The 23,733-nt window shown below is 43.8% G+C and overlaps 1 protein-coding gene and 1 pseudogene across 2 annotated transcripts; both read right to left on the bottom strand.

Moving 5' to 3' along the window:
- Positions 1 to 9,349: 9,349 nt before the first annotated feature.
- LOC117006767 (nucleoporin NUP42) lies at positions 9,350 to 16,370 on the bottom strand. Of its 2 annotated transcripts, none has more exons than XM_033079345.1 (7): positions 16,243 to 16,370; positions 14,642 to 14,897; positions 13,843 to 13,937; positions 13,451 to 13,527; positions 11,474 to 11,560; positions 10,283 to 10,367; positions 9,350 to 10,141 (listed from the first exon to the last, which is right to left on the bottom strand). In XM_033079345.1, exons 1-7 carry the CDS (start codon positions 16,358 to 16,360, stop codon positions 9,525 to 9,527), a joined length of 1,335 nt encoding a protein of 444 aa, XP_032935236.1. In that variant the 5' UTR covers positions 16,361 to 16,370; the 3' UTR covers positions 9,350 to 9,524. The 2 variants fall into 2 exon arrangements, with proteins under 2 accessions (XP_032935236.1, XP_032935245.1); XM_033079354.1 differs by having other exon boundaries at positions 16,252 to 16,370.
- A 2,884-nt stretch (positions 16,371 to 19,254) lies between these two features.
- LOC122149374 lies at positions 19,255 to 23,432 on the bottom strand (annotated as a pseudogene).
- Between the last annotated feature and the right edge of the window lie 301 nt (positions 23,433 to 23,733).

Here is a 23,733-nt window from a genome sequence, read left to right as displayed (position 1 = left end):
ATCCCCTCCCTGCTGGGGACCCAAGCAAACTTTCAGTGTCATCTTTTCTCATTATCATGGTAAGGAACTTCTCAATACCTGCTTCCTTTCTCTTACCCTCTCAGGCTGTAAAGGGCCACAGCTGAAGCAGGTGGGAAGGAGGTTCTGTTCCCTGGCAGTCCAGGTATTCCAGGAGTGATGCACGAGGGCTGAAGGCTTGGTCTGCTGTTTTTGTGCTCTTTGCTTTCTCTTACACTTGAATGGGTGAAGTCTTGTTTCAAAAGTTTTATCAAGCCTTATATGATAACTAAGAAGTCCCTGTCTGGAGATAATGGAATACCAGCAGGCAGAAGCTACATCAAGTTAGAGGACTTGTGATTACTGTTCAGTGGTTTCCTGTGAAAAGCCCATCAGAGCCACACTCTGGAGTCTACCTGAGCTTCAATTTACTGGTGAATCTAAATATTCCTACTCAGACCTGGGCTGCCTTGAATGTTTTGGATCCTTTTCAGGGGGCTATGGTTGCCCTGTGGAATAAAGGAGGCTCCATATGATGATGCATGGACAGCTCTCTCCAGTTTGAATGACAATCAATGGCTGTTGGGGCTTCTTCAGTCTGTCGTGTGTGAGGGAAAAACATCTCTTATTGTCTGGATTTGTTCAGTCTCTATCACACTTTCCTGTACCTTAAACCTTATGGAGTAAGTTACATTTAAGATTAGAAAATGAATGAATATGCAAATATCCTCTTCTGAACTGAGCCAGTAGTTTCTTCAAAATAATCAGGATAGGTGAAATGTCTTGAAAAATTTCGCGTGCTTTGTCAGAAATGCCATTCTCTGCCAAATGAAAGAGCAAGCAAATTAATATATTGTGTCACATGACAGGATAAAAGGTTAGTGATACACTAATGGGTTAGTGCACAATTATTTCTAGAAGCTGAGCAGAAGGCAAAACATGTAATAACAATAGTTTTGTATTAATCAGATTGTTATTTCCAGTTTCATTTAAGTGAAAGATCATTCATGGTTTCTGTCTCATCATAGAAGCTCTACTGCAATAACCCTGTTTTCCTTGTAAGTTCTGGGAGGCTGGAAGGTTCTACAGTGGCAGGATCCTAGGAATCCTGAGAGAAGAGACTTGAGGTCCATCTGCAAAGCTCTTAGATCATGGATAGTTTCATTGATTTCCATTAACTATGAAACTGGTCACAAGTTGGCAGTTCCCAGGGTGAAGTTTTGAGCTTTCGGTTCTGTTACATCTGAACTTACATAGTTCGTTGTTCCTAGGATAACTTCATGTTGGAACATGGAAGAATCTTGCTTTGATGCTCGAAAGAAGATGGTTTTGAGCCACAGAATGTGTGAATTAAACTAAGTTTCTTGTAGATTGGTGCCCTTTATCCTCTTTAATACCCCAATGAGGAAAAGTCTGGTAAACTACTCTAGATATCAGATTTCCATGTGTGCTGGTCAGCCAGCCGGTTGATAACAGCATTCATAGCAGCTGAGTTTAGCCTGCTTTTCCTTCCTTGCCAATTCTTACTGTAGCTATGAGAATAGGGTCATCTTCAAAAATTAATCTCCTGAAAATTGGCTATGGGGTTTAAAAAATGACTGGTGCAGAAGGAGCCACAGACAGATCAGATGGCATAATCAGAACCATGTAATTTTTTTAGGAAACCTGCTAAAATTGAGTCATTTGGATATAAACCAGAAAGCATAATGAATTGGACCTCAGCAGTTGTTGGCTCCTGTGCTCTATGTCAGAGACTAAAATTGGTATTTGGGAGTCCTGCTTCCATGGGGAATTTTTTAGATGGAAAACAGCCAGAACCACAACCCTGGGGCGTCTTCTCTAAAGATGAGTCCACACTGAGGCCTGTGAGAGCTGAGCAGAGCACAGAAGATGCACAGTGTGCACTGGGCTTTGTGGCTTCTGAGTCCCCTGGCTGACCTCCAGGGCCACATGAATCATCACAGGCCCAGCATCAGAGGTGGGAATGCTTCAAAATGCAATTTATTTCCTCTTCCTGTACACCAAGTGTTGCAGTATATACAAACTTCTAAGTAAATGATTTCGGATGCACAGCTATAAATTTCAGTCACACATGCTCTAACAGATTTTTTAAAACAACAACAACAAAAAAATCACATATTGTTCTCATGTACTCTTTAGTTGCTTTATAGGACTCCCTCTGTTCGTGACTGTTTCTGTTATTGTTGGAAGAATAAACCTTCTCAAAATAGATCATCGTAAGGATGGAATCTGTCCAGTGACCACTTAAGTAGAAATTTGCTGCCAGAACCAGTTTATTTCAGCTGTGATCACGAAGAGTCTTGTGTGCACTTATTTGTTTGCTCTTCAATACTGTCTGTAATATTGAGACGCTGTGCTAGTATCTTTAATGTTAGCCTGTGTTTTTCCAAAACAAAGTAGATAAATGCATAAGAAAAGGTCAGAGAGAGTTCCTTTTTTTTTTTTTTAACAGAACAGAGAGTACAACCTTATATGCCATCAGGTGTCCACCATACCTTGGTTACTTCAGTATGAACCTATTATTGGCAACCATATGTATTTCCTTCTGCATGAACCATCTTAGACTGCTTGTGTTACTTGTATAATGTGTGCTCTTTGATAGGTGCTGCTCTGAAGCTTTGCTATGAAAAGGAAGATGGGCTTGTGTTTCAGCCATATAACCTAAAGTTAGGGTGTGTGGGTTTTTCCCCCTGACAGTATAATGAATTTCAGCAATCTTGCCTGAGTACAGTAATTTCATTATTACAAGCCACACTGATTATAAGCCACACTTCCGGGGTGTCGGCAACGTTTCATTTTTCCTCCATAAATAAGCCGCACCGGATTGTAAGCCGCACTTTCGTTCGCAGCGAGGATCCATGTGCGACTTTCACAAAGTTGCCAATTAGTAAGAGAATTGTGGGAATGCGGAGTTTACTGGCTCGGGCCGTGCGGGCTCGGCCCGGCCTCCCTCGCCTGCCAGCCCCGGCCCCGCTCCCCAGCGGCCGTCGGGGGCGGCCCTGGCCCAGCTCGGGGCAGCGCAGGCTTGGCTCAGCTCGGGGCTGCTGCGTGCTCGCATTTCCGGTTGGCAAATTTTTGAACTTTTTTTCATATATTAGCCGCTCCAGAATACAAGCCGCACTTCTGGGTACAGAGTAAAGCTTTAGTCAAAATTGTGCAGCTTATAATAATGAAATTACTGTATTTTGTGCCCTTTCTTCCCCTGTCTTTTCCTCATCTTTTGTACAGCAGTGCTCAGAAGGGAAAAACAGGAGAAAGTGAATTTCATTGTTATCAGACACAAACAATTAAGCAACTGTTTGCAGACAGACTACAGTCATTCCTGTGTGCAGGCCCAGAGGTGTATCCTCCTTTCCTGGTCGTACACCTGATAGATGACAAAATGTGGTGCCCCCTCTGTCCCCAGTGCACTGAAGGGGTGGGGGACTAGAGCACAAACCAGAAGGTAGGTACATCACTGTACCAGTGTTCTTCGGGAGAAAAGAAACCTTTAGATGTGTTTCAGGCAAGTGCCTGGAGCAGCAGCAGCACTCTCCTGTCAGGGTCAAGGAGGAGCTTTAGTACCCCTGAGTTTCTAGGTGTACCACTCGTAAGAAGTGCAGACAGAGGCAGCTGTCTGGGAAGAACATGCAGGTTGAGCTGACCAGTGGTTATAGAGCATGATCAAAGGTTAAGTGGGAATCATTTTGCTAGAAATGCCATATGATATGGAGTTTGAATATGTGAGCAAAGGGCACTGATGGGACAGAACCTTGAAACAGCACCAGCTGGAAGGACAGGTCATGCTGGAGCTGTGTCAGCCCCCAGCATGATGTACAGCTCTGCTTGTGTGCTGGGCTGCCTTGGAGGTGTCTCGAGTCATGAACATTGTGTCCTGATACCATGTGAGTTCCCACCCAGGCTTCAGGCAGAGGCAGAGACTTCTGGAGAGAAGGGGCTCCTGGTGGCCATTTCCCTCTGCAAAACCTGCACAGGGAGGCTCAGGGAGTCACGACTCCATGCATGCAAATGTGGGGAACCTTGTACACAAGAGCTCGGAGGAGTGGGAGGCACATGGGGCAGGGAGTAAAGAAATCAGTCTCCAGCAAGTCAGGTAGGCTAGATAGAGACAGAGATGTCTGAAGCAGACTCCAGGCAGAAGGATCTGCAGTAAAATTTGAAAAGGCCTTATCTCAAGTCAGGCAGGTCTGCCTGCAGGCTGGGGCTCTCTTTTAGGCTCTGCCAAGCTCCTGAGGTGAAGTTCAAGAAGTGCTTCACTTTGCAAGGGCCTGTTGGCCTCCAGCCCATGGGAGCTCCTGAACAAGGCTATGGGAGAATGCTGAAGGCTCTCTTCTGCCCCAAAGACTTCATGTGTCCTGAATACAGAAGGTTCTTCTCCACCTCATCTGTTGTCCACTTACCATACGGGAACTGTAAGTGATACCAGCCTTTTTTTTTTAATGCAACCCACAGTTATAAACTTTTATTTCGGTTCTATATTATTTTAGTTCTATTTCATCATTGCAGATACTTCAAGAGAAGCCCATACTTCAGAAGTAAACTGCAGCAACAAAATTTCATGGGCCTATAAAGAGTGCTTTTATACTGAAGTGAATCACAAGCCAGAGATGCACAGATGCTCGTCAGAAAACCACCTCAGCACTGGGTAGCCTTTTCTCTGAAAGAAAAGCTATCAGAGATCAAAACTGTATCTCAGTAACCTCTTAAATGTGATGTGACGTGGTTTTACATGTACACATGCAAATGTTGCTTGTTTGATTCACACAGAGGGGTTGGTTTATGTGGTACAATTAAAACTAATCGAGCTAGTTTGTAGGGCATATGCAATGGGAATATTTCATGTGACTTGCAAAGATAAGGCTCCATTGAAGAACAGAAGCCTTCCTTGATGTTGACCAGAATCCATTTAGTTTGCTAAAAACCCACTGCCACAACAAAATAGAAATTCAGGTGGAACAGGATATAATTGCTGCAGGTACTTTAAAACCACCAGATTGCATTTCTGATGATTACCATGAAATAAGCAACGTAACAGACCTGCTTGCTGGAAGGGGAAAAGCATAAAACTTGTTTCTGATGTCCCTCATGTGACATGGTAAGAACAAATCCTACTGGCTGTGGAGGAAAGACAGGTACCTGAACAAAAGTGTTCATCAGCCTAATGACATTTAAATCTTGTTCTTCTTGCTCTTCTTCCCTCCATTTTAAGATCTGGCTTTGTTATTTTGCAAGAGAGTAAGTCCCACCAAGGAGCCTGTTACATGATACTGAAAACTTGCAAGAGTGTTGGAGATTAAATAAGCATATTGCCTAAGGCTGAGCTGCTAAGAACAGCTCTGTTTTTGTACTTAGCTATTCTTAACAGGAGAACCAGGCAATTGCAAGTGAGAGTTTCAAGGTAAGTGGAAGTTTCAAGACCAAGAGGCATATTCACTAGCAGGGTTAGAGAATTAATCTGCCTCTTTAAACTCAGAAGAGAGAGGGTTTCTCTTTGTGGCCAGCACCCTGAATCATTCCCAGGAGAGGTGGCACACACAGCTTCCTGCTCCAAATGCTCAATGTGTTACAACCCTGTCACCCTCTGCAGAAGTATTGGTGTATTTTGGTTCAAAGGGAAGGGATCAAATGTGCTTGTGCTGACTGCTGCATCCCTGAGGACGTGTACTGTTAGTCTAACAAGTCCCGACTTGGTTCTCATGTTTTGGTTTTGGCTTGGTCAGATCTTAACAGAGGTGTAGAACAGGACTTTTTGAGGTGGGAAACTTCCTGTCTAAGACAAATCTATGAAAGTAGTGCGATAGTCTGATTATTAAAAAAGTCCTGTTTCCTCCTTCCTGAGAGGGTACCCTTTCAAAGAGTCATTGCATGTTGAGTCCTCTGCTTTCCCCAAGCAGTAAATATTCAGCTCTTAAGTTTGCTCCTGAATTCTCATTTCCAATTGCTTTGCTTGCAGTCTAAATCTCCTTCTATTCCTCCTTCATCTTGCAGCACTCTGGCAATTGCAGGCTCAGAACTAAGCACAGTATTACTGTAGCTATAGGAGATTCCTACAGTTCAAACTGCATTTTACTCATTTGAACCACCCTGGCTTCAGATCTCACTTATTATCAGCACCTTTCAACTCTACAGTTTGCTCCCACTCTCTGAACACTAGTAGTCCAGACTTTTCCTTCAAGCTTACATTAGGCTTATATTGGGTCAAATATAATTAGATACCTACTTAAATTAATATATAAGTAGGTATCAATTTAGAAAAATTGTCTAAATAAAATTTGTGGCTTTTGTCCTCTACTGTTGCCCAGGTAAATCTCTCTCTGTCTATCCTCTACATTAGGACATGGGATATGGGCTAGAAACAAAAGCATTCACTCATAAATGCTTCTGATTAACCGCTAACTCTAATCACGGTCACATAAACCTCTGAAACCTCCTAAATGCTTGTATCAAATGCCTCACTACAAGTCAGTTAATCTGTCTCAACTCAATCTCCTCAAATTATTTGTAACTGTCAACAAATTAAATACCTTTGCTCACAGAGGTATGTTTTTTCCTTGGTCTGCTAGCACATGCCTGGTGTTCTGCCACTTATCTCAGTGATATCACTTACCAGAACTGTAGCAAATCCATTATCTGATTCCCTTACTGACCCGTACAGCAAATTATCTGGACTCCCACTATGCTGCAGTAAGATCACATTTCACAAATATTTTCTTACTTGTTTCCATCAGTTACTCCATGACATCCTTATTGATTTTCAACCATCCCTCATTTCAAGTACTTTTTAAATAGATTTCCACCATTTCAGTCTTATCAATCTCAATTCAGTGTTCCTGTATTAATAGGCTTTTCATATTCCTTTCCCTCCCCAGGCACATTTATGAAAGCTCCTCTTTCCTTAGCCTTCTGGTTGTTGTTAATTTATTGTTGTGGATGCCCTCAGCTTGTTCTCTGAGGCTTAAATCCAGTCAGCTGATTATCTGCAGTCCATCTCTCATTCAGTGTAAGGTTACCATGCCACTTGCTGCCACACATTGGGAAACTACAGAGCATGGGGCTACTGTGATGTTTAATTTTTAAGAACTAATTGTAATGCTTTCTGAGGTTCACAGGTTTGTTCTTCCTTCTCAGCTGCTAAATCACATTTTGAGATCTGCCAGTGCTGCTAGTATGTGAGGAAAAAGGGCAGAGAAAATTCCATTTGTTAGATGCTGGGTTGCTCCCTCAGCTAGAGCAGCGGGAAGTTTTTCTCCTTTATACAGCCAGCCTCATGTGCTGCTATCCTGGGATTAATCCATGATCTCTCGAAAACCAAAACTTCATTCTTCAAATTAGTTGTTTGCACCACACTGCAGGAATTTCAGTGACTCATAAATCCTGTTATTTCAAAGTAAGGGAAGTACTTGGAAATATCACATGGAGCTTGAATGTTCCAGCCTATTTCACAGACCAAGATTTTCAGCTAATCAGGACATTACACATCTTTGCTTGGACATTCACCTCATATTTTCTGTTCTAAATCAATATACAGTAAGTGACACCTGTGAGTTTGCTGCAACCCTATACATGTTTTTATATGCCAGACCACAACATTATGACTTTCTGGGGAGCAGCCATATACCAAAAAAAAAATTGCAAAAAGGAGAATTTAAAAAAATGAAAGAATTGTAGCTAATAGAAGGTATTATTTAGCCTCCTTTGTGCTCGCAACCAACTTTGATACCAAGTATACCAAAAGCAGAAAAAGATGAACAGAAGAAAAAAAAAATACGGAGCAAATACTGGGATAGATTTCTTTGGTCTAACCAATTGTTGCCTATTTTCTGCAGTTTAGTGAGCCCCCTAGAGTAATACTATTTCCTTCTATCCATTCCTTATCCCTACTTCTGCAGCCAAATGCACAGCTTGCCTTTTGCCAGGTAAGTGATATCACACTGCTCCCTGCCACCTTTTCAGATGCTCAGAAGCCCATTTGTGAAAACACCAAATCCTAGTACTTCTGTAATAGCAATTTTTAAAAAATTTAAGGGTGAGAAGATGATTTCAAAAACCACATTTTATCAAACTTTTTTATTTCTTACCATCAGAATTAGGAATACCTCACTTAATCTTTGTTCATTAATGGCAATGTGACCTAACACTTAAAAATTCCCTTCTTCCTCTAGGTCTCCATGTGTTAGAAGGATGTCTGAGAACATCTAGCCAATATTGTATGGGTGTGTGCAGGAGGATATCCAGATTTTTATGGTCTTACTTTTTTTTTTTCTTTTTTAAAGCAAAATACTTCCATGTAAAACAGCACATGCTCACTTTTAAGCCTGGAAAGCTCCTACAGCAGTTTAGCAGCAACAGGCTGCTGAGATATGTAACACCTGCAAGTTAATGCTACATCTGCATTGAGCACACACATGGAGGAACCTGGGTCTCCATGAAGGCTGCAGAGGGTCTACACCCAGCCTACCATTCTAGGTGTTATTCCAGGCATTCCCACTGTTTTAGCAAGACAGTAGCTGATGGACCTGTTGGATACAAGACACAGGTGAAGTTTTACATAGGACCACGAGGTCCATACTGAGAACTGAAATGTTCTCTACAATTCATTTAGTTATGTGCATCCTGAAATAAACTTCTGCTTTCCCCTTAAAGATGAGGTTTGGCAATTGTAGACTACTAAGGGCAAATGTCAAGAGCAAATGTTTTCCTTGCCTGAGTCTAGGACATCCTCTGGAAGATTCCTGACTCCTGTTTTAGAGCGTCTTGGCAACAAAATGGATCCCTTAATATCATGACTTCAGGAGAGGTAGTGTTAGTATATGCACCCATCAAGTTTTGAGAACCTGACAACAACCTGACATCGTTCACAGAAAGGCACTTTTGCTATTTCACCTAAGCTATCTCACCATAGCAGTTTTGCTATTGCTTGCAAAGTTTCACCTAAGAGGCATCAAAATAACCCACAAGCTAGTTCTGCAGGATGAATGCTTTCAGGGCTGCCCTCTCCCAATTGTTCCTGCAGGCTTGGTGACCTCAGGCAAAACTAACAACAGCTGAACTGTGTCAATAGGCACAGGGAACTGGCTCCCAAGTGACAGAAGGGTGTAGGGTGGCACAGACCACACAGGAACCACCCCTCTCTCTTGACACACAATCCTTCAACGCTGCACAGACCTTCGAAGAGGCAGAAGACAAGGCTGTCCAACAACAAGCACTTGCACTGCATTTGTCTTTCTAGGGTTCCATTCAAAGTAGTCTGTGAATACTTGACTCAAACACTGTTTCTCTTGACACATCTTTTTATATACAGTGTGTCCCCAGAACTTCACAGGACAATAAATAGAAGGAAATGTTCCATTTTATTTTCAACAGTTCATTCCTCAAATGTAAAAAATCTGTCCCACAATAAGTAAAAAATCATAAAAGGCAATCTTCCCATGTTTACACTTGTAAATTTACTACTGCTCGAGACTTGAGAGATGAAACAAAAGTTAACAGTAGCAATTTATTTCATTTCAAAACATGTTACTTCTGAATAAACTTACAAGGTCGAAAGTATTTAAAAGTTCTATTGGTGGTGGCTTAAGAGGAATCTTTCCAATTGTGAACTCCTTTGCTTCAAACTGTTGCCACTCTTCAGCTGACAATTCGCTCTTGGGTGTGAATAACTTCTCTGAGGCAGGGCTGGAGCTGGTGGCTGCAGCAGAAGCTGAGGTGACGGCATGTCCAGAGGCACTGGCGCTCTGTCCAAATAAAGCACCACTGGAAGGTGAGGCAGAAGTGGCTACAGTGGCACTAAAGGCTCCAAAGGCTGGGAGGGGAGTGGTGCTTGCAGAGTTCACAGCAGAAGCACTGCCAAAGCCTGAAAAGCCAGAAGTCCCAAAGCCACCAGCTGTGGCAGCTGCTTTAAAGGAGAAGGAGGCTGCGGATGGAGCGGCCGGGCTGCCAAAGCCGACGGATTGGGGTGCGCTAGGAGAGGATGCTGTCCCAAATGCAGGAGGATTTGCAGCAGCAGAAGAGCTCCCAACAACAGGGCTGCTCCCAGATGAGGTTGAACTAATGAAGCTGGAACTGGTTTTAAAGGAGAAACTGCTGGCACTGGTACTGCTGCTGCTGCTGCTTACAGGAAAGCCTGCAAGTAGAGAATTTCCAAAATATATTAGAATGGGTACCCCAGGCATACTAAACCACTGCTGTATTTCAAAGATGCAGCAGCTGCAGCAGCAAACGACAGAAAATGTTAAAATGTTTTGGTTCTTAGAAAACAACTTACTTGACAGCCCAAAGCTTGAGGTTTGCTGTCCTCCCATTCCAAAGGCAGGCGCTGGTTGAGTGCCCATGGTCTTGAAAGCAGAGAGCTGAAAAAATTCCAGAGACCTACATGAATACTAGATTCCAAAACAGGGAACTCTCTCTCTAGTAACTATTTGAAACAAAAATAGAGCTGCTCAGTCCTACTGAATCCAACTCAGACCATGCTGGACAGCAATCAGTCCTCACAACTGCCTGTTCTTGCAGTGCTTGAAGTGCTCTAAGGCCATACACACTCTTCTCTGTAAAACCCTCCAGAAATGCAAATCTGTTCCAACTGATCCATTTTTGCCTGTCACTCAGTGAGCTGATTCCCTCTAGAAGCTCTCATTCTCACCTTTCCTATTCCTGGTTGTGCACCATGACTGTATTTAGGGCACAATTTGACTCACTCTGTTCTCTGTCCTCAGCACATCCTGTCTCCTGTGGTAAAGCCCAAATCCTGCTTGCCCACCCCCACCACTGAACACACCAAGGGCTGGGATCATATTACTCAACCTTCACTGCACTTCATGCAGACTGCACTCAAATAGAGCCACTTCCTCTGTCTCCCTCATTATTTTGTATTGGCTTTGACTCAAGCATTTGCTTCTGAAAAACCATCTCCATTCACAAGTGTTTGTCACCTTCCCAGGACCAATGACTCTTGCTATCTTCAAATGTTATCCAGAGTGCTTCTCTCCCACCTGTCTCTCAATTCTGGCATTGGCCAAATGCTGCATTTATCCTAAGGTGTCCTGGAGAGCAATTCTGGTCCAGTCTGCTGATCCTCTCTTGCAAGAGCCAACATCAGCACACGGGAAAAAAGGTGGGCTGAGGATTGGCCTCTTTGTGGTCATGCACACAACCATATCCCAGCCTTAAGCTCTGGTTCTTCCATGTGGCTTGCAATGAAAGTATTCCAAAGCTGGCATCCAGCTGCTGCCTTGCTAACACAGAACCACCCCTATGCATGTTTTTCTTCAGTTAACTGAGAGGTTTATTATACCACCTGCAATTCACTGATTTCAGGAGTCCAGAGAATATATCCAGGTGGCACATCACAATTGCCACATCTCAGAAGTCTTTGTAACCATAATTAACATCTGTGTAAATAACTTCATTTAAAAATTACATCAGGCACAGAGACATGTTGCCATTCATGAATACTTACCAATGATGCTTTTGTTGATGCATTTAAAGCTTTCAACTGGTGTAGCCGATTTTTCCATTGTAGTGCTAAGTTTTGGACAGCATCTATCTGAAAAGGGGTAAATAAAAGCATGCCTATATTGCTAAAGTCTTCAAAAAAAGAGTCATCTGGCCACTGAATGGAAAAAAGATACCTAAAATTCAAAAAGAAATTTCATTAACCCAAGAAGATATTTTCTTTCCTGAAACTTCAACGTGAGGATCTGATGTCTGTTTTTAACAGAGAATCCTTTTAAACTCTCTTACTATTGTCCTTAAATCCACTCTTTCACTTTACGTAGGAGTAATATTCAAACAAGTTCTGGGACTTTTCAAAACCAAGTTCTATCTTTTTCTGAATTAGATGCTTGGGGAAAAAATGACACAAGACAAGATATGTAAATTTTACATATATGAGAACAGACTCCTCAATCTGGCCTTTCCACTTATGCACTCACTCACTATGCTGAAGTCCTAAGGCTTACCTTAGCTTCTTCCAGATTTCCAGAAAAAAACTCAGTTTCAAAACACTCTAGTTCAGAACAGTTCAATAGTATCATCCTAAAATAGTTACTTTTGATGAAATTAACTTCCTTAATTTAAATCCACCCCCTTAGCTTGATCCATCAGATAACTGCACAGAACAGTGCAGCAATAAAGGGTATCTATGTCTTGATAACTTCTTTGACTTAGTACTATGCAAAAACCTGAAAAGTCTTCAAACAACCTGTGAGGAATTTCAAACCTGAATTTCCTACATTTATACTTAAGTTTAGCAACACATCTAATTTGATGCCTGACCTAATTGAATTTTCCTTAAAACCTAAACAATTGAAACACCTAGTGTCACAAATGCCTGCAAAAATGGAATGAGTAATCTGTTTGTAGACAAATTCCTTAATTTTTCAAGAGTCTTACACCACAAACATCAATAATTCTTTTGTGTCTAGTCACATGCTGGAAGATCATGTTGCTTGGTATCTGCTCCTACAAACTGGAAAATTCAGATTTTGACCCAGTTTAAGAATAGAAACACAGAAAACACATGCTGTACTTAAACATTTTGTAAGAGAACTGTATCATACAGTTATCATCTATACACTGAGAGTTAGGAAAACTTGCATTTACTGCACTCAAAATTGCATTTACTGCTTTGATGAGATCAAAGTTTATTTTTTAATTTGTTTAAATAGGCATGTATAGCATATTGTTTATTATTTGTTATTTATTATTATTTTGGTTTATTATTTTAATTGGAGTTTTTAAAAAGTTATGTGTCTCCTGTCTCTAAAAATGCATTTCTGGTAAATCTAAACATATGAAACAAGAGTGGTGACATGAGCAATTCCTTCTGTAACATGGAATTAAGAAGAGGAAAGAGTGCAATGCAGTTTGAATTAATTTGTACTTGCATCTATCCAACAGCCTCATTTTTTTCCTGGCACAACATTAAACTCTGCTTGGTATTAACAGGACAACAAGGAAGGAATGATATACATATATTGAGAGATGTTTTATATAAAGATGCCTTAATTTCAAAGGAGTATATACCTATCTGTTTCTAGAAAAGAAGTATCTGCTATTTTCATCATTAATTCCCTGCAACAAAGGTATGTAAAAGAACAAGGTCAAATGAACTTGCCCAGTCTTCTATTTAAAGCAACAAATAACTACCAATAACAACCAAACTGACTAACAGCATATAAGACATTAAACTTCTGAGACAGGATTCAAATAACTTCTACAAATAACACACAGGAGCAGGTACAAGATTAAGCCAAGGAGTGCCTAGCAGCTATTTTTGCATTGGCTTTGATACACAGGAACTGAAAACTATTTTGGCATTCTGATCATTTCCTAGAGTTGGGAGATAAATGAATCAAGAGTTGTCACCTGAGGAACAGTAACAAGTCCTGTCCTGAGAAATGTCTACACCAGCCAACATTTTTAAAGCACTTACATAATTTCCAATGATATTGTTTGATCTGCTGTCGTAGTACTCCAGACGCAGCTCTTCTGGCGAGACATCTGAAAAGCCTGCAAGGACAGGAATAGTCAAAAACACCGAAAAACAGATTGATACTTCCAACTGCCCTCTAGAGTTACAAAGATGTGGACCTTGATACATTGTCTGTCTTAAGAGGGTAATAGCCAGAGACAAAAAAAAATTCATTACAGAGTGACAGAGGTGTGAACGTCCAAAACGAATTTGCCATCAACTAATACTCCTTTCTGTTGTATCACAAGATAAATCATCACCTTAGAAATGGTTGCACAAAGGTATAACAGTGTGGGCAAGTCACAGAAACATCCTAAAGAGATGCAATACACAACACCAAAAACATTATCTACCTGAGACATTCGGCTTTTCTTTCATTGGTGAATAACATGAAAATATCCATTGTCCAGATGATTCCCAAATATCCATGTCTTTCACCACACATTCACTAACAAACAAAACAAAATCACAGATGAAGGTGAAATTGCATGGTAAAGCCAAAAATGCCACAAAAAATTGGTGACAAAAATTGGTGACAAAAATTGGTAACAACCAATTCAAACAATTGGTTTCAATCCAAATTTAGAGTCAAAAACCTGCTACCATGAAAACCAAGCATTTTCTTTATGTAATCTTAAAAAAATTAATGGAAAGTGTTTCCAAAACCTTGCTTCTCTGGGAAATCACACTGTCTGCTGCTTCTCAGTAGCTGTCCTGCAGCTGCAGGTGCTGGTCACTTGTAACTGACTGTAACATACACCTCTGTGAAACCAATAGTTTTGCTGTAGGCAGAAAGATTCATTGTCTTGTCAAAAAACCAAGTAATATAATTAATTTTCTTAAAGGGGCTCTGATTTCTTATTTTCAAGCACTGAAATCTATTTCCTTCTTCATCCTCCTGACCACAATTTAAATACCACATCTTACTAATATCACAGTTGACTATCTGCCCAGCCCAGGCCCCAAACAAGGATCACTTCCTCCCCATGCCAGCATCATTTCAGAGAACCAAATGAAGTGAAGCTCTCTATGTTTCTTCCTGTGTCCCAGCCTTCTCCTCACAATCCTGTCCTCTGCATTATCTCTAGGAAGTCAGTAAGCTTTCAACCTGCTCATTCTAAATGCTTTCAGTAAGACAGGACTACAACTTACAGAAGTCTCTCCTCTTCATCTTTAGAGCCATCAGCAGCACTTTGACTGTTGGCTAAAGCAGAGAACCTGTTCTGTGAAAAGTCTGCATTTCTGCTGCTGCCACCTGACGATCCAAAGCCAGAGGAGCTGAAGAATCCTCTTCCGTGATCTCTGCTGCCACCCCATGTATCAGACTTGAACGAAGATGGCTGGATGACATTACTGTATCTCTGGTTAGAGGTACCCCATCCTCCTCCTCCTCCTCGTCCGCTAGTGACTTCCAATTAAAAACACAAGCAAAAAAGCAAACAACAGAAATTTTTAATCATTAAGATATGAATCAACGTCAACAAAAACTCTAAGTACAACTATCCTCACAGTGGCAATAAAAAGTTTGAAATTAAATCGTGGTTTTTTTCCTAATGCATTAACCTCATTATTAAGCTATTATTATAGCTTAGTTAGTGAGTTACCCAGGGTAGTTTTCAAGTCCTACTTCTCAAACAGAGCAGTTTGGGTTGGAAGGCGCCTTTAAAAATCATCTAGCTCAATCTCCCCTGTGCCTTAATGAGCAGAGACACCTTCAACTAGATCACTATGCCAAAAAGTTGCAGCACTGCAGAAAGACACTGGCTCAGTTTTGCTTAGGTTGTTTCTTGAAACAACCACACCAGCAGAAAAAAATTAAATGGCACACACTCTAAGTTTATGTTAGGGGGTCCTGCCTCCGTAGCTACACAGGGGCTCCGGCACAGGGAGCTCCTGAGTTTTGTCCTGGGACCTTGGACACAACTGTGCGTGTTGTTACAGGCAAACCCCAACCCTTCTTCCAGCAGGAAGAAGGACAAGCGGCTGCAGTGAGTTCCTGCCCTGCCATCACTGCACCCTCAGCTCTCTGCCGTGCCCCTTTCCTTCCCAAAGCTCCCCAACACCCAGAGCCGATGAGAATGGAAACAGCCTTCACTGGGTACAACACACAGCTGATGGAAACGTGCTCCTTGCTCGTGAGAACAAAGTTTTCCAAGCTGTTTTCCCACTGCCTTGCAGCACATCCCGCAGTCACAGAATCACAAGATCAGTTAAGCTGGAAAAGAGCTCTGAGACCATCGAGTTCTACCTACGACCCAAGAGCACCTCAGTGCTAGACCATGGCACAAGTGCCACACCCACACTTCCCTTAAACACCTCCAGGGACAGTGACTCCACCGCCTCCCTGGGCAGCCCATTCCAATGTTTCGTCACCCTTTTGTGAATGCCCAACCCAAACCTCCCCCGGCGCAGCTTAAGGCTGGGTCTCCTCCCGTCGCTGGTTGCCTGGGAGAACACACCGACCCGCCCCCCCCCACCGGCTACAGCCTCCTTCCAGGCCCTTGCACAGAGCGACGAGCCGCTAAGTCTCCTTTTCTCCAGAGTAAACACCCCCAGCACCCTGAGCCGCTGCTCACAGGACTCGTGCTCCAGTCCCTTCGCCAGAGCTCAACCCTGCGAGTGCCGAAGCAGAGACTGCCCCGCCAGTCCCGGCCGAGACCGGCCCGGCCCGCTCTGCTCCGGAGCTCCCGCCCCGGCAGGGCAGCCCCTCGTCCGGCCCGCCCTCGCGGCCCGTCCCGGCGCAGTGTGGGTACCGTGAGTACCGTGGGCCGGGGCAGCCCCGGGGCGGCCCGCTCCGCCGCGGGGGTGCTCGTTCCAGCAGCGGTCCCCGAAGCGGCAGTAGCCCCGCAGGAAGAACTGGCAGACGCCCATGGCCGCGCCGCCGTCGCGCGGCTCTGACGTGCAGCGCGCGCCGGGCGGGCTCGCGCGGAGCTCGGCCCCGAGGAGGGCGAGCGGGAGCCGGGGCTGCCGCTGAGGGGGGAGGGTGGGCCGACACATACACACTGTCACACCAAGCTGCTGAGAGAGCCAAACACGGATTTGATTTGTGCTGTGCAAACCTTCAGTCACGGACACAGTAAAACAGCCGCCCCTCGGCTGCAGCCGCCCTCACGCACATCACCCCCTTTCTCCCTTCTTCCCTTTCTACAGCCTGCGCGGTGACACGTTTCTGTGCCGTGTCTTACGGGGAGGCTGAGGAGCGTGTAGCCCATAGCTCCAGAATCGTCAGGGTTGGAAGAGACCTTTAGAATCATCCAGTCCAACCACCAACCCATTCGCTACCGCTGTAATCCACTAAACCATCACCCAGCAGATCCAGGTGCCGCTTAAACACCCCCAGGGTTGGTGACGTTATCTGCAAAAATTGGATTCATTACCCAGTGACAAGCAAAGAATTATGTATTTGAAAGACTGTATATTTTAGAGTTGCACAAGCCTGGGTGCTAGATGGTATTCCACAAATGAAGCACAGCAACTATCAAAACTTTTTCCTATTTACACATTTTAGCAAACAAAGGAATTAATACTCATTGGCTACAAGGTACATAGCTCTCTCATTAATTAGTATTCTATCTTCTGTTGAGTAATTATTCTCTCACTTCTCATGCCAATTAGTCTGCATGCTCAGTCTTTCTGTTCTTGTGGGCCTATGGGTTTCTTGGGTTGGTGGTTTGTGAGCCACTGGTTGTAGATCCCCCTGCCAGAATTGCCTTTCATCCAGTCAGAGCTGGTTCCAGCACACTTGCTGAGTTGTTTTTATTAGTTTCTTCCTTATCTTGGGGGTTCTGCCCAATGTCCTTGTGGCCCGTGAATTCTGCATTCTTTTTATCAGTGGTACATCCTTCCTCCCAAGCTTTGTTAACCTCCTCCAAGATCAGATATAATTGAAACATGTCCAGCCCTGAACCTTAAGCATCATTTAGAGCTTGCCAGCTGCTATCTGTTTCAGGGATTAAATCTCCCTTCTCGTTGATTAGGCTTGAAAGTGTATAATTAAGTGTTAAACAACATCCTTTCTTAAGAAAATTGTACCACATACTGCAAAAATGACTCCACCACAGCCCTGGGTAACCTATTCCAACGCCTGAGCACCCTAACAGTGAAAAACTATTTTCTAATATCCAACCTGAATCTGCCATGTCCCAAGGCCATTTTCTCTAGTGCTCCCACTGTAGCTACAGTATAGCTTCAGATTGTTGTGTCTGTATGGGAGATGTTGACCTGTTGCTGTCTGAAATACATAAAAGTGGGTGGCTGGCACAGAGAGTCTGTGCTACATTTAGAGATTCACCACCCAGGACCCATGTGCACAGCCACATAATAAAGAATTCTGTGTATCAGGCCCAGCATTGCCAGCCAGGCAAAAGGGGGATTGTCCCACTCTGCTCTGCACTGGGGCAGCCTCACCTCAAGTCCTGGGGACAGTTTTGAGTACCTCAGTATAAGAAGGATATAAAGCTGTTAGAAAGCATCTAAAGGAGGAAAATGAAGATCAAGAAGGACCTTGTGGGGAAGCTGTATGAGGAGCAGCTGAGGGTAATTGGTCTGGACAAGATGAGACTGAGTTGCAGTCTGCAAGTTCTCAGGAAGTAGAGGGGCAGGCACTGATCTCTTCTGTGTGGTGACCAGTGACAGGACCTGAGGGAACGGCCTGAAGTTGTATTAGGGGAGGTTAGATATTAGAAAAAGGTTCTTCATCTGGAGGGTTGTTGGACACTGAAGAAAGCTCCCTAGGAAATGGTCACAGCACCAACCTGACAGAGCTCAGGCACATTGTGTGACTCTTGGGGATGGTCCTGTGCAAGGCCAGGAGTTGGACTTCAATGATCCATGTGGGTGCCTTCCAACTCAGGATATTCTATGAACTCTGCTCTGTGCAAATCTGCTTCTTGCACGCAGTGGAACCCGTATTTGGGAGTTCTGCGTGTCTGGGTGGGATTTACAAAAGCCTTGACTAGACCATCTTGCTTCCTCTGGCAATGGAGGATTGGATGGGACAGGACTGCAGCATGTACGGACCAACTGATCCATCGAATCCTCCCCAGTGCCAAGGTGTTGAGCAACTCAAAGGTGCAATGCTGCAGAGACTCAAGTAAATGCAAAAAGGGGAATATAATTCAGTTGTAATTGCAATTGTTGTTTATCAGTGCAACCAATTAGAGAGACTGGGTTTATGTAACTATTGAAGGTCTGGACCTCAGGGTAAAGGAATTGGTTAACTTGAATGTTATTAAATTTAATGATGGCAACATGCCAACCCACAATTTCTTCCCATAGCTGTCTAGGATGCATCCCAAAAATCTGGAATATGTTTAGGGGAGATCCAGTGACTAAAGATAAAATGAAGAGATATGGTCATCACTGGTGGCCACTTTCTAAATTGGAGTATGGAGAAAATGTGTCATTGCAGATTAATATTATCTTTCAGTGGATGCTGGAAAAGGGGATGAGGTTTTATAAGCAAATGTTAGTTCCCTTCATTCCATACCCCTATAACAGCAGGGTGGAGATGGATAAAGAGGACACAGATCAAAATAAAGAGCACATGGGCAGTGAGGATTTTAGTCCTGCTGTGGGCTGGACTCAGAGACATACCCAGCCAGTGGTAAGACAAATAGTGGGGGTAGAGCATCAGATGTTGTTTTCTGGACATGTTCCTTATACTACTTTTGATATGTGCTTTGGAAATTATCTGTTGATTCATAATGAGAGAATCCTGAAAGAATGTATCAGCTTTTGGAAACGATCATGCTGACTCATAACCCTAATTGGTGGGATATGCAGGCTATATTGATCCCCTTTTTAATGTGGATGAAAAGAGAATGGTCTTACAGAAGGCAAATGGATAGGCACAGGTTGTGGGGTCTGAAATGTCCCCTCCTTTTGACCTGAATCCAGGTGCCATTTGTGGACAGGAAGGGTCAACTTAAAGATGTAAGCATCAGGATGCTGGAGGATATTGATAATGAATGAAGGGGACTGGAAGAAAGTACGGAAGCATCCCTCACAGATCATCTAGTTACAGTAAAGCTGGTGAATAAAACAACAGATTTTTGATAGACAGCAGAGGCACACATTCAGTAATAATAATCAGTAAGGTCTCACCAATAAAGTTACAATATCAATTGTTGGAGCAAGAGGGAAGAAAGCTTTTGTGGCCTGTCCTACATGGAGGATCACGTAGGCCAATCCCATGGAGTGGACATTTGGAGACAATAAACTGATCCAAGTGAAGTTTTAAATACTTGACTGAAACATTCTTTCTTCGGACACCATATTTTTCATACAGTCTTCGCACAGAATTTTACAGCACAGAGCAGGAAATGTTCCATTTTAGTTTCAACAGTTCATCTCCCAGATGTAAAAAGTCCATCCCAAAATAATGTTCAAAAGTTTATACATTCACATTTATTCCTGCAGAAGAGAATTGAGAGAGGAAATAAAAACTAAGAACATTTCAGAATAAATTTAAAAGATCAAAAACATTAAAAAGTTCTACTGGCAGTGGCTTAAGAGGAATCTTTCCAATTGTGAACTCCTTTGCTTCAAACTGTTGCCACTCTTCAGCTGACAATTCGCTCTTGGGTGTGAATAACTTCTCTGAGGCAGGGCTGGAGCTGGTGGCTGCAGCAGAAGCTGAGGTGACGGCATGTCCAGAGGCACTGGCGCTCTGTCCAAATAAAGCACCACTGGAAGGCGAGGCAGAAGTGGCTACAGTGGCACTAAAGGCTCCAAAGGCCGGGAGGGGAGTGGTGCTTGCAGAGTTCACAGCAGAAGCACTGCCAAAGCCTGAAAAGCCAGAAGTCCCAAAGCCACCAGCTGTGGCAGCTGCTTTAAAGGAGAAGGAGGCTGCGGATGGAGCGGCCGGGCTGCCAAAGCCGACGGATTGGGGTGCGCTAGGAGAGGATGCTGTCCCAAATGCAGGAGGATTTGCTGCAGCAGAAGAGCTCCCAGCAGCAAGGCTGCTCCCAGATGAGGTTGAACTAATGAGGCTGGAACTGGTTTTAAAGGAGAAACTGCTGGCACTGGTACTGCTGCTGCTGCTGCTTACAGGAAAGCCTGCAAGTAGAGAATTTCCAAAATATATTAGAATGGGTACCCCAGGCATACTAAACCACTGCTGTATTTCAAAGATGCAGCAGCTGCAGCAGCAAACTACAGAAAATGTTAAAATGTTTTGGTTCTTAGAACAGGCACTTACTTGACAGCCCAAAGCTTGAGGTTTGCTGTCCCATTCCAAAGGCAGGCGCTGGTTGAGTGCCCATGGTCTTGAAAGCAGAGAGCTGAAAAGATTCCAGAGACCTACATGAATACTAGATTCCAAAACAGGGAACTCTCTCTCTAGTAACTCTCTCTAGTAACTATTTGAAACAAAAATAGAGCTGCTCAGTCCTACTGAATCCAACTCAGACCATGCTGGACAGCAATCAGTCCTCACAACTGCCTGTTCTTGCAGTGCTTGAAGTCCTCCAAGGCCATACATGCTCTTCTCTGTAAAACCCTCCAGAAATGCAAATCTGTTCCAACTGATCCATTTTTGCCTGTCACTCAGTGAGCTGATTCCCTCTAGAAGCTCTCATTCTCACCTTTCCTATTCCTGGTTGTGCACCATGACTGTATTTAGGGCACAATTTGACTCACTCTGTTCTCTGTCCTCAGCACATCCTGTCTCCTGTGGTAGAGCCCAAATCCTGCTTGCCCACCCCCACCACTGAACACACCAAGGGCTGGGATCATATTACTCAACCTTCACTGCACTTCATGCAGACTGCACTCAAATAGAGCCACTTCCTCTGTCTCCCTCATTATTTTGTATTGGCTTTGACTCAAGCATTTGCTTCTGAAAAACCATCTCCATTCACAAGTGTTTGTCACCTTCCCAGGACCAATGACTCTTGCTATCTCCAAATGTTATCCAGAGTGTTTCTCTCCCACCTATCTCTCAATTCTGGCATTGGCCAAATGCTGCATTTATCCTAAGGTGTCCTAGAGAGCAATTCTGGTCCAGTCTGCTGATCCTCTCTTGCAAGAGCCAACATCAGCACACGGGAAAAAAGGTGGGCTGAGGATTGGCCTCTTTGTGGTCATGCACACAACCATATCCCAGCCTTAAGCTCTGGTTCTTCCATGTGGCTTGCAATGAGAGCATTCCAAAGCTGGCATCCAGCTGCTGCCTTGCTAACACAGAACCACCCCTATGCATGTTTTTCTTCAGTTAACTGAGAGGTTTATTATACCACCTGCAATTCACTGATTTCAGGAGTCCAGAGAATATATCACAATTGCCACATCTCAGAAGTCTTTGTAACCATAATTAACATCTGTGTAAATAACTTCATTTAAAAATGACATCAGGCACAGTGACATGTTGCCATTCATGAACACCTACCAATGCTGCTTTTACAACTGCAATTAAAGTTTTTCACTGAATCAGCCAATTTTCACACTGTTCTGCTAACAATTCAACAGCATCTATCTGAAAAGAGAGAAAAAAAGTGCATTCTTTTATTATTGGGGAAGACATTGAAAAATGAAAAAAAAAAAAAAAACAATAGAAAAGTTGTCTTTCAACTGCACCAAATGAAAATATTTAGAATTAGAAAAGAAACTTCATTAATCCAACAGAGGAATTTTGCTTTTCTTCCACTTCAATGTGAAATTAACAAAAAATTAAATTTTTGTTATTAATACAAGATTCCTTTAAATACTCTTACTGTTGCCCGTATATCAAGCTTTTATGTCTTTACATGCCAGATCAGACGGTCTGAGCCAGAGATCTTAGCCAAAAAGGTGATGTTATGATAGACCATATAGACCAGTTGCTATTTTGTCTTTCTCTTTGGTGCATGGGAAATGAAAGAAATTTTGGCATTCTGATCATCTCCTAGAGTTGGGACATAAATAAGTCAAGAGTTGCCACCTGAAGATTGGTAACAAGCATTTTTAAACTGCTTACACATTTCCCAATTATATCGTTTGCTGTCACAGTACTCCAGATGCAGTTCTTCTGGAGAGACATCTAAAAAGCCTGCAAGGACAGGAAAAATCAAAAACTTCCAAGAACACAGATTAATACTTCTAACCACCCTCCACAGTTACAAAGACACGGGCCTTGGTACATTGTCTGTCCTGAACCAGTTACAGTCGGAGACACGGAGGGTTCCTTAAAGAACTTCAGACGTGGGGACGTCTCAAATGAATTGGCAAGCGTCGGCTCTCTCTGAGCAGGAATAAAGACAAGCAACCGCAGCCATCGGCTCTCCGTTTAGTCCTTCGCCCTCCAAAGCTCTCCACCACCGAAGCGGGTGAGAATGGAAACAACACGCAGCGCTGCTCGCTGCTCCTGGCAGCCAAGATCCCCGAGCTGCTTTCCCACGGCCCCGGCCCATTCCGCAGTCCCTTCGCCCTGCGAGTACCGAACCAGAAGCTGCCGCCGCCAGCCCCGGCCGAGACCCGCCCGGCCCGCTGTGCTCCGGAGCTCCCGCCGGCAGCGGCCGCTCGCAGCGCCCCGGGCGGGCACCGGGAGCCGCCCGCAGCCCCGCGCCCGGCCCGTCGCTCGGGCACTGCCCGGGGGCCGCTCCCCGAGGCGCCGCAGCCCCGCAGCCCAAGGACGAGCGCGTCCGCCTGCACTGCCGCCGCCCGGCGTGCGGGGACTCTTCACCCCGCAGGACAACGGGGGCCGCGCGTTTAAAAGCGGACGTAAAACAGATAAAAGAGCCTGTCCAGCCTAAAAAGCACACAGTTCCCTCCAGGATTCCAGTAGTTCGGAATCAAGGAGTGGAGACAAGGAGGGCACCTTACGTGGCTAGAAGTGAAAAGGCAAGGGAAAACAGAAAAGTTACCGCCCTTCACTTACTGGTGACTAAAGAACGGAATTGCAGGAATCACAACGGAGGCTGTGAGTGCATCTAATCCTGTCTGTACAGGCAGAGTTGTCAGGATGAGGAAGGAAACGAGGAGCAAGTCTGCAAAGCACTGACTTTGAAAAACCAGGATTTACTTAGGAGAAGCTGGAGGAACTTCAGAACTAAACCAGACTAAACATCCACAGCACCAGCGAGGTAGAGGTAGGCAAACACCAACTTTTGAAGTTAACTCACTAGTCTCATAGAAACAGACCTGAAAAAATCAGCAAGTTAGAAGAGAGGTGACAAAACTACGATGCAGCTATGAATACTAGCAGGAGAGCAGGTGATATAATTTGTATAGTTTTTCAGAACTGGGAAGGGGCACAAAAGGTTGAT

Source organism: Catharus ustulatus, chromosome 1 (assembly GCF_009819885.2).
Source record: "Catharus ustulatus isolate bCatUst1 chromosome 1, bCatUst1.pri.v2, whole genome shotgun sequence".
Taxonomy (NCBI): Eukaryota; Metazoa; Chordata; class Aves; order Passeriformes; family Turdidae; genus Catharus; species Catharus ustulatus.
The sequence above is the reverse complement of the archived record's forward strand: the minus strand, read 5'-3'. Positions and strand labels throughout refer to the sequence as shown.